The sequence below is a fragment of the Rhinopithecus roxellana genome, chromosome 1 (assembly GCF_007565055.1).
Source record: "Rhinopithecus roxellana isolate Shanxi Qingling chromosome 1, ASM756505v1, whole genome shotgun sequence".
In the NCBI taxonomy this organism is placed as follows: domain Eukaryota; kingdom Metazoa; phylum Chordata; class Mammalia; order Primates; family Cercopithecidae; genus Rhinopithecus; species Rhinopithecus roxellana.
The window spans coordinates 41,240,534-41,253,350 of NC_044549.1; the positions used below are offsets into that span (position 1 = coordinate 41,240,534).

General features: G+C 41.4%; 1 protein-coding gene across 2 annotated transcripts in view; it reads right to left on the bottom strand.

The window, feature by feature from the left end:
• The window catches only part of GPR156 (G protein-coupled receptor 156), an 87,189-nt gene extending 80,082 nt beyond the window's left edge, over positions 1–7,107 (bottom strand). For both annotated transcript variants that reach the window (XM_030941624.1, XM_030941619.1), the window contains exons 1-2: positions 6,817–7,107; positions 6,455–6,591 (exon numbers count right to left, since the gene is read on the bottom strand). In XM_030941624.1, the coding sequence (XP_030797484.1) occupies positions 6,455–6,591; positions 6,817–6,912 (233 nt within the window). In that variant the 5' untranslated portion in view covers positions 6,913–7,107. The remainder of the gene's footprint in view (positions 1–6,454; positions 6,592–6,816) is intronic.
• Positions 7,108–12,817: the final 5,710 nt, after the last annotated feature.

Below are 12,817 nucleotides of genomic sequence, written 5' to 3' on the forward strand. Positions count from 1 at the left end.
TTCTGTTTTCCATTTGCTTGGTAAATTTTCCTCCATTCCTTTATTTTGAACCTATGTGTGTCTCTGCACCTGAGATGGGTCTCTGGAAGACAGCATCTGGGTGTTTGCTGATGCTGATGGGTCTTTGCTCTTTAGCCAGCTTGCCATTCTGTGTCTTTTAATTGGGGCATTTAGCCCATTTACATTGAAGTTTAGTATTGTTATGTGTGAATGTGATCCTGTCATCATGATGCTAGCTGGTTATTTTGCCAAGTTGTTTATGTGGTTCCTTCATAGTGTCACTGGTCTGTGTACTTCAGTGTGTTTTTGTAGTGGCTGGTAAGTTTTTCCTTTCCATTTTCAGTGCTTCCTTCAGGAGCACTTCCTTCAGGGCAGTCCTGGTTGTAACAAATTCCCTCAGCATTTGCTTGTCTGAAAAGGATCTTATTTCTCCTTCACTTATGAAGCTTAATTTGGCCTGATATGAAATTCTGGGTTGGAAATTCTTTTCTTTAAGAATGTTGAATATTGGCCTCCAGTCTCTTTGGCTTGTAGGATTTCTGCTGGAGAGGTCCACTGTTAGTCTGATGGGCTTCCCTTTGTACATGACCTGGCCTCTCTCTCTGGCTGCCCTTAACATTTTTTCTTTCATTTTGACCTTGGATAATCTGATGATTACATGTTTTGGGGTTGATCTTCTTGCGAGGTATCTTACTGGGGTTCTCCACATTTCCTGAATTTGAATGTTGGCCTGTCTTGCTAGGTTGGCGAGGTTCTCCTGGATGACATCATGAAGTATGTTTTCCAACTTGGTTCCATTCTGCCCGTCTCTTTCAGGTACCCCAATCAGTTGTAGGTTTGGTCTTTTTACACAATCCCGTATTTCCTGGAGGTTTTGTTTCTTTGTTTGTTTTTGTTCTTTTTCCTCTATTCTTGCCTGCCTGTCTTATTTCAGAAAGACAGTCTTCAAGCTCTTGAGATTCTTTCCGTTGTTTGGTCTACTCGGCTATAGACACTTGTGATTGGATTGTGAAGTTCTCACATTGTGTTTCTCAACTCCATTAGGTGTTTTATGTTCCCCTCTGAACTGGCTATTCTGGTTATCAGCTTCTGTAATGTTTAATCATGATTCTTAGCTTCTTTGCATTGGGTTAGAATATGCTCCTTTAGCTCAGCAAAGTTCGTTATTACCCTCATTCTGAAGGCTACTTCTGTCAATTCAGCCATCTCAGTCTCAGCCCAGTTCTGTGCCCTTGCTGGAGAGGTATTGCAATCATTTGGAGGAGAAGAGGCACTCTGGCTTTTTGAATTTTCAGCATTTTTGCATTGATTCTTTCTCATCTTTGTGGGCTTATCTACCTTCAATCTTTGAGGTTACTGACCTTTGAATGCAGTTTTTGTGGGGTCTTTTTTGTTTAGGTTGTTGTTGCTGCTTTCTATTTTTCTTTTAATAGTCAGGCCCCTCTTCTGCAGGGCTGTTGTGGTTTGCTGGGGGTCCACTCTAGAACCTAACCACCTGGGTCCCTCCTGCACCTGGAGGTATTAACAGTGAAGGGTGCAAAACAGCAAAGATGGCTGCCTGCTCCTTCCTCTGGGAGCTCTGTCCCAGGGGGACACCAACCTGATACTGACCTGAACACTCCTGTAAGAGGTGTCTGGGGATCCCTTTGGGAGGTCTCACCCAGTCAGGAGGAATGGGATCAGCGACCTGCTTAAAGAAGCAGTATGGCTGCCCTTTGGGGGACTGGGTGCACTGCACTGGGGGGGATCCCCTTTTGTCCAGACTGTCCAGACTCTCCAGAGCCAGCAGGCAGGAAAGGCTAAGTTGGCTGAATCACAGAGACTGGCCACTCCTCCTTCCAGGGACTCTGCTCCAGAGAGATCAGAGTTCTGTCCATAAAATCCTGGCTGGAGTTGCTGAAATTCTCACAGGGAGGTCCTGCCCAGTGAGGAGGGATGGATCGGGGTCCCACTTAAAGAAGCAGTCTGGCCACGATCTGCCACATCAGCTGTGCTGTGCAATGGGGAGGAAGTTCTCTTCTATGCTTAGTTTGTTGAGACTTTATCAGAAATTGATATTGAAGTTTGTCAAAAATTTTTCTCTGTATCTACTGAGATGATTATATAGTTTTCTTTTTTAGTTGGTAAATGTCATGAGTTATTGATCAATCTTTGGATGTTAAACAAACCTTGCATTCCAGGGACAAACCTCACATTGTCATGATGATGTATTCTCTTTTTAACATTTAGTCATACTTAATTTGTTAAAATTTTGTTTAAAATTTTGAATCTATGTCATAAGACATATTAGCCTATAGCTTTCCCCTTCCTCTTCCTCCTCCCCCTCCCCCCCTTCCTCCTCCTCCTCTTCTTCTTCTTCTTCCTCTTCCTCTTATTCTGTCTATTCAATTTTGATATCAGGGTAATGCTGTCTTCATAGAATGAGTTGGGAATTACTTCCTTATTTTCAGTTTTTTTTTTTAGAAGAGTTTGAGTTGAACTGGTAATATTTCTAAGGCACAGCTTAGTTGGGTGCCTGTGGTTCAGGTTTTCACATAAGAATACAGTCAAGGTGTCATCTGCTTCAAAGTTCACTGACATGGCTGTTAGTAAGCCCCAGGTACTTGCTGGCAACAGGCTGGAAACATCAGTTCCTTGCCAGTGTGGGCCTCTTTACAGGAAAGCTCATAACACAACTGCTGGCTTCCCACAGAGTGAGTTAGTGGGACAATGAGAGAGATCCAAGATGGAAGCCACAGTTTTTGTGACTTAATGCCAAAAGTGACATCTCATTAATAAGCAACTCAGTAAGTTCACCCCATACTCAAGGAGAGAGGATTTCATAGGAGTGTGACTACAAGGAGTTGGGAATCATTGAAGAACATCTTAGAGGCTGCCTACCATAGTTGTTTACATTACCTTATCCCTCATATCTGTAGAATCTATAGTGATGTCACCTCTCCCATTCCTTATTTGGGTAATTGTATCTTATTTCTTTTTATTCTGATCACTTTGGCTAGAGGTTGATCAGTTTTACTTATCTTCATAGCTTTTGGCTTTACTGACTTTTTCCTATTGTTCTTCTGTTTTGTATTTTATTTTCTAACCTGATCTTTATTATTTCCTTTCTTCTACTTACTTTGGGTCTCATTTGCTCTTTTTTTCTGTTTGTAGAGTGGAAGCTAAGGTCATGGATTTGAGACATTTCTTCTTCTCTAATATGGAGTTTAGTGCTCTAAATTTCCCCCAATACTGCTTTAGTGGCATCCAACGAATTTTAGGTTGTATTTTTCATTTTAATTCTGGTCAATATTTTCTAGCTTTCCTTTTGATTTCTTTTTTGACCATGGATTATTTTAAAGTGTTCTATGTAGTTTCTACATATTTCAGGATTTTCCAGAGATCTTTCTGCTGTTGATTTCCATTTTGATTGTCAGAAAACATACTTTTAATGACTTGAATCATTTTTTTTTTTTTTTTTTTTTGAGACAGAGTCTTGCTGTGTCACCCAGGCTGGAGTGCAGTGGCATGATCTTGGCTCACTGCAATCTCTGCCTCCCGGGTCCTCCTGCCTCAGCCTCCCAAGTAGCTGGGACTACAGGTGCACACCACCATACCCATCTAATTTTTGTATTTTTAGTAGAGATGGGTTTTCACATGTTGACTAGGCTGGTCTCAAACTCCTGACCTCTGGTGATCTATCCGCCTCAGCATCCCAAAGTGTTGGAATTACAGGCGTGAGCCACTGCACCCGGCTTGAATCCTTTTAAATTTAATGAGACTTTTTCTATGGCCCAGAATATGATATATCCTAGTAAATGTTCCATGTATACTTCAAAAGAATATGTATTCTGCTATTGTTGGGTGAAAGGTAATATAAATGTCAATTGGGTCAAGTTGGTTTATAGTGTTCAAGTTTTCTTTATCCTTACTGGTTTTTGAATTTTTTTTAATCAAAAATTCAATATCTGCAACTGGATTTAAACATTTTTGTATTATTTTTATTATGTTAAAATATTTTTCTTCCTCTTCTTTCTGGCATGTACACACACATGAATACTCACACACACAGTCACAAATTTAGAGACCACAGAATTGTAATGAAATAAAGCATCTGATTGTGATGTTGCATCTTTTAATAAATGTATTGTTCAATAAAACACTTTTTTGAAACTGGGTTATTTTATCTTTCCTTGTCTGACCTTGTAAGCCACTTAATTGTAAAATGTGTTTCTATTCAGAGTACCTCTTAATATTTTATTCTTTATGCCAAGTCATGCTCCCACTGCAAACAAAACAGGCAGCAAAGTCTTTAATAGAGTGAAAGAAATATAAGGGTTTCTAGTATAATGCTGTTTACAGGTGTTCCTGTTTTAACAGGATATATAAATGCTTGATAAACCCTGTATTCCGCAAAATTATATGTAAAAATAATAGTTTGTGGGGAAAATAGGATGGGGTCATAACACTCAAAAGAGTTAACTTTGTAACAAGAGTATTAATAAAATATTAAATCTTCCAACTAAAACACTACCACCCAGTAAATGTCCACTATCATTTGTACTCAGTATCAAAGTCAACTTCTACAGTCTTAAATCTCAAGACACAGGTCCTCAGGGGCATTCATCTCCAATAGATAACATTGTCAGAAAATTAAAAATCTGCTCTGGATCTGTGCTTTCTTTAACAATCAACTGAAGTTTTTAAACATAAGGCAAATGTCTTCTCTGCTTCTTCATCTACTCCTACAGCCTCATGTTGTAGGGAAAACACAAGTTCTTAAGCCATTAAGCCAGCCACTACTTGCCCTAAGGGAATGAACTGCCAAGCTTAAAGCTTCCTTTACTAGCTGTGAGAAAGCTTGCCCCTGAATGTTTAAACTATTGATTTGGTGGGGGAAAAGTAACATATGAATCAATGACATAATTTTCTTATTACCAACTGGGTAATACCAATTAAGTATTACTTTGCATTATAGAAACATGTTATAGCTGAAAAGACTACTCCATAGTTCTCTAACCTTGAAATGCATGATTTTCCCAGTCATTTTGTTGGCAGTAGCCACCGCTGGGATTTAAATCTCTTTCCTTCCAGGATCACTGGATGCATATTTACTGAGCACCTATTATGTCCCAGAGTCTGTTCTAAATGCTGGAGACACAGTGGTGAGCACAACAGGACAGGTAAAGTCCCTGTGTTCACAGACTTCCATTCTGGTAGGGGATACAGACAATCAACAGGTAAATCAATAAATATGGTAATAGCAGACTATGCTTGCTATAAGGAACATAAAACAGGCTGATAGGATATGGAATGAGATGAGCGGGTGATCATGGGTAGAGATGCTATTTTAGATAGGATGATCAGGGAAAGTGTCTCTGAAGAGGTGACATTGGAGCCAAGACCTACAAGATGAGAAGGAATTAGTAAAGGGAAGATCTGAGGAAGACTTCCAGGCAGAGGGAACAGTTCAGGAACAGTAAGTACAAAAGCCTTGAGATGGGAGTCAGTGTAGTGTGCTTGAGGAACAGAATGAAAAGTGGCTGAGGCAGTCTCTGGGGTATACTCTAGTTGGAGTGCCACATATCACCACCATGCTGAGGTTGACCCAACGACCAAGTCACTGCTGCTTAATAATTCCATGTTCTCCATGCCTAACATGGCAAAACAGCATTCCAAAATGCAACTGACCGACTCTCATCTGAGTGTCAAATCCACAGGCAATGGAGCACAACATGCTTGGTCACCACACAGGGTAAGGCTGGAGTGGGGCTGGACGAGTTTGGCTGGTTTGAGGAAGCTGTTAATGTCTGATTGTGGGCTCCATCTAGAAGTCAGCTGTGGGCTAAGGAGAGGGCTGGGGCAGGGCTTCTCATGAGGCACCCTGGGACAGCTGTGGTACGATGAGGGTACAGTGCTGGGGTGGGAGAGATGGGATGGGCCCTGAGGAAGGATGAAATTGCATCCAAGCCAAGGTGCTACAAGTCCCTTTAGAAAAACATCACCATTTTGCTTCTTTTGCGAATCCTGGGAGCCATACTTACCTCGATGAGCCTGTGACTTTCCAGTCAGCCAGAATTATCTAGCAAATAGCCAGGTAGTAGTGCTTCACTGCTTTTGCAGAAACCCTAACTCACCCAGACTGGTTCTGCTGTGCTGTCCTCAAGTTGAGTGTTGCTTTGGAATCCTCTACATGGTCTTCATTTTAAATATAAATACCTCATCTTCTCAGAAGGATTGTACCTCCATTATAGAGAGAGACTCTTCATTCTCTTCTTTGGATACCCTTGCAGTAGTTAGCACAATACTGACCTACATCTTTCTCTTTCTCAACAGGTAGACTATTTCAGAGGGAACTTCTCATGTGGCTTAATCCTGTGGTGGGAGACCAGCTAGCGGCTTGTGCTGCCAAAATAATACTAACATTCTGGGTTTCGTGATTCAGCTATGTGTGATGAGAAACTGGGCTGCTTACCTGTTCTTCCTGCAGCGAATTGTAAAGGCAAGAAAGAAAAGTATCAGCAGAAGTCCACAGCTGAGAAAAGTCCAAACAATACCCAAGAGGACAGGAGATAATGAAGAGATGGTCTTACTGCTGTGGTGGGAAGATGTCTGAGGACAGAATAAGGAGAAGCTGTTAGGAATGAAGGATTTTCTACAGGTCAAAAACAAACTGCCCCATCGTCACCAATGCTGGGAAATATGTATCCTGCATGAGCAGTTCCTCCTCCCCCTCCTCCCCTTCCTCATCCTCCTTTCCTTCTACCTCCTGCTCCCCAACACCACCACCACCACATACATCTGAGCAGCCCTGGTATCCCGTGGCTGCTCACTTACAATTGTTGTCTTGCAGAGATCATGAAGGGGTCTCCGATCCAGCTCCTGGCCAGGAAAGCTGTCACACAATTCAGAGCAGTTTATTTCAGGCTCCATGTCACCACATGCCCCTGTTGGTGTGTGCTTATTCACAGTCTTGGTTACCCACTGGTAGGGATGCAGATCTTTGACTAAAACACAAGAGCAACTCAAATCTTTTCTTCAGAGGTCCCATTTTGGAGCTGGCTGCAGGCTCAGAATCCAGAGTGAACAACACATTCAGGTAGAAGCAAAGGGTTATTTCACTAGGCTGCTTCATCAGATAGCCTTCAACTGGTCACCCTCCAAAATCAGACATCCTTCAACTGGTCGCGGGCTGCCAGTGCATGCCATGTGAGTCAAGAGTTAGTAACCATCAGGCTACACAAAGTGATGATTCTGGTTAACCACCAGATGGCAGTCACTGCTTGAGTACCCTCACTCTGGTTCCTGAAGAAAGGAAAGCAATTAAACCTGTTAAACAAAGGCACGCGCGCGCACACACACACAAACACATAAATGGTTTATTACAGAGGTTTTAAAATATCATCTATTTTAATTACATAGTTATATTTTATTATACACTTTATTATATATATTATAAAGGTATCAAATATACTTAAATAAACATTTTAAGCCATTATAATAAATAATATTTTTAAAACAAAGATAAAACATATCTAACATTTTCTGCAGTTTCTTTTCAGATCCTTTTTATGGCCCAGTACTGTAAAGACCTTAGCTTAGACTTGTGAGCCACATCTTTCTTTTTTCCATACTGGAAAACCCAGTGCCCTCCCAGGATCTTTCTATGCAGTTCATGGCTTAAGCTCTGTCTGATCCTGGATGGTGCTGGGCTCAGGTGCCCCATGCTGTCTCCTCACATGATCTGTCGGTCACTCTAGCTCTTGTTCTCTCAGTGAGGAACATTCTATGTCCAGTCAGTTGGGGTCACAGAAAGGTACCCAAGCTGCCTGCAAGAGTCTTTGTTTGTATTTAAACTGTGAGACTAACAGGAGTGAGACAGACTACTCAGACAATAGGGAAAGAAACTGGGGAGCTCTAGGAACTCCTGCAGAGTGAGTGGCTGGCCAGAGGATGGTGTTATTTCTCTCAGAAGATCCTTGCAATATGAATAATGTGATCTAAAGAGAAGCTCAGCCTTGTGGAACGAAGATAGAAAGGCAAAAAGGCTCAAATTAGCACCAGGAGAAAAGATAGCCATATCCCTAATTCTTTAAAGCAATCAATCCCTTAATAGAGAAAATAGATTTGAAATTTTACCAATGGTAATCTAAAAGAGGCTGCCACTTCTGCTTTGTGTTTTTTAAACAGCTTAGCACAGTTTTCTTTCATTGTGGAGGAAAATTGGAAAGGCAAAAATATCAGTTACTATTATTTCAATTGCCACTGAACACAGGGCCCATGTTTAAGCCAGAACAACAGTGACAGGTGGAGAGTGCCATCTTTTGAGTCTGTGTGCTTATGCACAAACAATATAGCACCAGGTGCTGGCCATTCATTGGCCTCTCATATGTTCCTGAATTATTTACCAGGTTTATTACAATGAAATCCCAAGAGAACTAAAAGCCACTGTCTCCCATCAAGGCATTTAAATTCTTGCATAGTCTGGTCAGATTATTTAATACAAAATTAAGAAGCAAATATAAAAACCTATTTGCATTCTAATTTAGTTGAGATTTTAATTGCTAGAAAGATATTTTTTCTTTTCTTTTTTTTTTTAAAGTTAGACATTTCCTATTGTGCCTTCTAGCATACAGCCATACTGCAAACCACAGGGAGGACTATTACAACATGATGGATTAGAAGAAAATGTATTTTTCCTATATTGCCCTTTTAATCATAGTGGCAACTAAGTACACTTATATTTGAACCATTATTCATTCAATGTTTATATATTATTATATCATTTGGAAGAAGTGTGTATGTGTATATATGGGTGTATGTATATATAAAACCTCATTTTGTCCTCACTATAGTGTTTTGTGATGTAAACACTATTCCTCATTTTCAAATAAGTAAACTGAAAAGCAGAGAAGAGGAAAACCCTGCTCCAAATCTGCAGAGGCAAGAATCCCAGGAGTTTACATTCCAAGGTCAATGTCATCCCAGTATACACTCCACATGGTACAGACACTCTGGACTAATCTCTTCCAAGAAGACACCAATGGGCCTCTTGGGTTTCTTCAGCTTCAGTTCCCAGAGCTGCACTTCTGTGGGCTCCCTAGAGCATGGCATGCCATAGTGCCTCTTTACTAGTAGTTCTCAATTATGCAATTTTGCACCTTTAGGGGACATCTGGCAATTCTGGAGACATTTGTGGTTGTCAAAATTAAGAGAAGGGTGCTATTCACATCTAGTAGGTAGATGCCACGGATGCTGCTAAATATACTATAATTCACAGGATGGTCCGAACAACAAAGAATTATCTGGCCCCAAATGTCAATAGTGCTAAGGTTGAGAAACCCTGGTCAATACTGTACACCCCAGGTGGGCTGACAATCTTAAACTTCAATTATCTTTGAGGGATTCTGTGAATATGATGGGGTTGTCCATCTGAACCTAAAGTCCTGGGGGATGCAACTCTGACTTGGGATAAATTTCTGAGCACATTCTAGAGGTACCCTTGGATAAGCTAAACTCACCCGACGTGGAACTCCGAATGCTAGGCCCCTCTTTAGTCCATGGACATCCAGTGTAGAAACTTTATATACTGTGATATTGGGCTCCTACATAGGACAGGCATTAAACTGCAAACTTGGCACACATTCACAGAGATTCACACAAGAGGAGCTGATGAAACAATGAAGGGCTCAGTCATTGAAAGGAAAGAGTTAAATGGTTTCAAAAAGTGTTCAGAGATTGGGAAAGTGGGTGGGGAGTTATCAGAGAGGGTAATGGTAAGACATCTGACCAAAACATATATACAGAATCGAAGGCACAAAGGGAAGGGTCTTCCAGGCCCCTCCAAAAGCTACCTTCCCCCTGTACCCTCACACCAAAGTCTCTAGGGAGAAACTGTTTATGTCACAGGCAGTAGTAGACCCAAGGCCATGCGTGGTAGTGTTTGCAATTTATTTTACAGAGATTACAGAATCCTTCCCAGTGATTAGGATCAGGAAAACAGACACTATTCCCAAGTGCAAGATGGTCATTTGCAAGTTCACCCCTCTGTATAGGCCCGTATCTTTCTCACAAAATCTCTATTCTTCTATACACTATTTATGACCATTTAAAACCGGTCATACAAATACTGTTTTTTAACAAGTTGTTTTGGTTGTTTTGCACTTGGTAGAACTTCTGCTTCTGTCTGTGAAGAATTAACTGCTGTGCAAATTGCTTTTTTCTGTGAAGTTGAACACCAGACAAAACACATAACTATTTTCAGACATTGTACAACAGATGCCACACAACCAGGGTTCCTAAGAGTTACTGCCTGAAGGTCGTTTCCAGGTCACAGCACGTGGAGGGAAAACCAATCAGAACCTAGAATTCTACCTGAGGTAAGGGGAATGGATTGGAATTTGAGGATGTTGAGGTGGTTAGAATTTGTGGGGCAGAGTAATGAAGAAGAGTGGGGAGAGCACTTTGGAAATCTGCAGAGGATCCCCCTGAGTCTTTTTCTGAGTACTGATTTGAATATGAGCAGGAAGAAACTACTTGAAGAAAAAACATTGATAGGCAATAGCTGAGTAATTCCTGGAGCTCACACAGGGCTGAGACTACGCTGTGTTTCCATCAGCCAGTGTGGAGAGACCCCATAACACGCAGGACATTGGAGAGAATCCTTAGAAAAGCCACATCTTAGTAGTAAAAATAAATTAACCCTAAACTAGATGTTACTCTGGATATACCCTAAAGGAAAGTCTCAAATGGATCAAAGTGATCTGTAAAAACTCAATTGCATTCCAGAACACAACTCAATGCTCTTAAAAGGAATATAACAAGATCCAGTGTTCAACAATGTAAAATTCAAAATAATCACCAGGCATTCAAAGAAATGAAAAAATATGACCTATAACCATAAAGTTTTAAAAAATAGATAAATAATATCATAGAAATAACAGAAATGATACAACTGTCACACAAGAACCTTAAAACAACTATTATAAATATGCTCTAGGATATAAAGCAAAATATGAACAAAATGAGGAAAAAATTGAAAGATAATCCAAATGGAACTTCTAGAGATAACAACAATATCTGAAATAAAAATATAACAGATCAGACACTGAAAAAAGAAACACTGGTTAACTTAAAAACATAGCAATAGAAATTATCCAAAAATCTGACCTCATTTAAAATTGCTTCACACTCCCTCTGGCTTTTGTAAATGTTCTTTCTCTGATCTGCCTTTTCCTCCATTGTCTTCAACAGCTTGTATTTTTATGTATTTATTTTTTTGAGACAGAGTCTCACTCTGTTGCCCAGGCTGGAGTGCAGTGGTGGGATCTCAGCTCACTAGCAACCTCTGCCTCCCAGCTTCAAGTGATTCCCCTGCCTCAGCCTCCCTAGTAGCTGGAATTACAGGCACCTGCCACCATACCCAGCTAATTTTTGTATTTTTAGTAGAGACCAGGTTTCACCATGTTGGCCAGGTTGGTCTCAAACTCCTGACCTCAAGTGATTCGCCTGTCGTGGCCTCCCAAAGTGCTGGGATTACAGGTATGAGTCACCATGCCCAGCCTGTCCTCAACACTTTTTAATGTGTTATTTATTTATGTATTGGTGTCCACTGTTTATTGTTTGACTTCCCCCATTAGAACACAAATTCTATGAAAGTAAGGATCTTAATTTTGTATACCAGTGTATTTCCAGGTGCATAAAGGGAAAAATGATTGATAAGAATGATATATGGCAGAGGAACAAGATGGCAAAATAGAAGTCTCCACTGATCATTCCTTCTGCAAGGACACCAAGTTAACAGCTATCTACACAGAAAAAAATACCTTCATAAGAACCAGAAATCAGAGCAGAAAGGAAAACTGGACCAAACTCAGCTGACATGTACAAATGGAAGGAGGATTTAAAACAGCCCTAGCCAGAGAGGAATCATCAATCCCAGTGGTCTAAACTTGAGTGCCTGCAAATCTCACCAGGGAGGGCCAGAGTGTTCTTTGTTTCCAAGTAAACTTTAAAAGCAGTCTAGGCCATAAGGACTGCAACTCTTAGGTGAGTCCTAGTGCTGAACAGCAGAGACCCAGCTGGGAGGCAGAGGTTGCAGTGAGCTGAGATCCCACCACTGCACTCCAGCCTGGGCAACAGAGTGAGACTCTGTCTCAAAACAGCAGAACCCAGAGACAGCAGATTGGGAGTGCATGCAACCTACTGAGACACCAGCTGGGGCAGTCAAGAGAGTACTGGCATCACCCCTCCCCTTACCCCAGGCTACACAGCTTACAGCTCCAAAAGAGACCCCTTCCTTCCACTTGAGAATAGGAGAGGGAGAAGTAGGGGAGAACTCTGTCTTGCATCTAGGATGCCAGCTAAGCCACAGCAGGATAGGGTACTGGTCAGAGTCATGAGGCCCCCATTCTAGGCCCTAGCAACCCGGTGACATATCTAGATACACCCTGGGCCAGAGGGAACCCACTGCATTGAAGGAAAGGACCCAGCCCTGTCAGCATTTATCACCTGCTAAGTGAAGAGCCCTTGGGCCCTGAATAACCAGCAGCAATAACCAGGGACTATGTTGAGGGTCTTGGGTGAGCTTCTGAGACTTGCTGGCTTCAGGTGGGACTCAGTACATTACCAGCTATGGTGGCTGCAGGACAAAACTCCTTCTGCTTGACAAAAGCAGAAGGAAATGTCAAAGGGACTTTGTCTTACACTTTAGGTACCAGCACAGATACAGGAGATTAGAATACCAAGAGGGCTCTTGGAGCCCCTGATTATAGGACTTGACCTCTGGGCAGCATTTCTGGACCTTCCCTCGGCCAGAGGGGAGCCCACTGTCATGAAG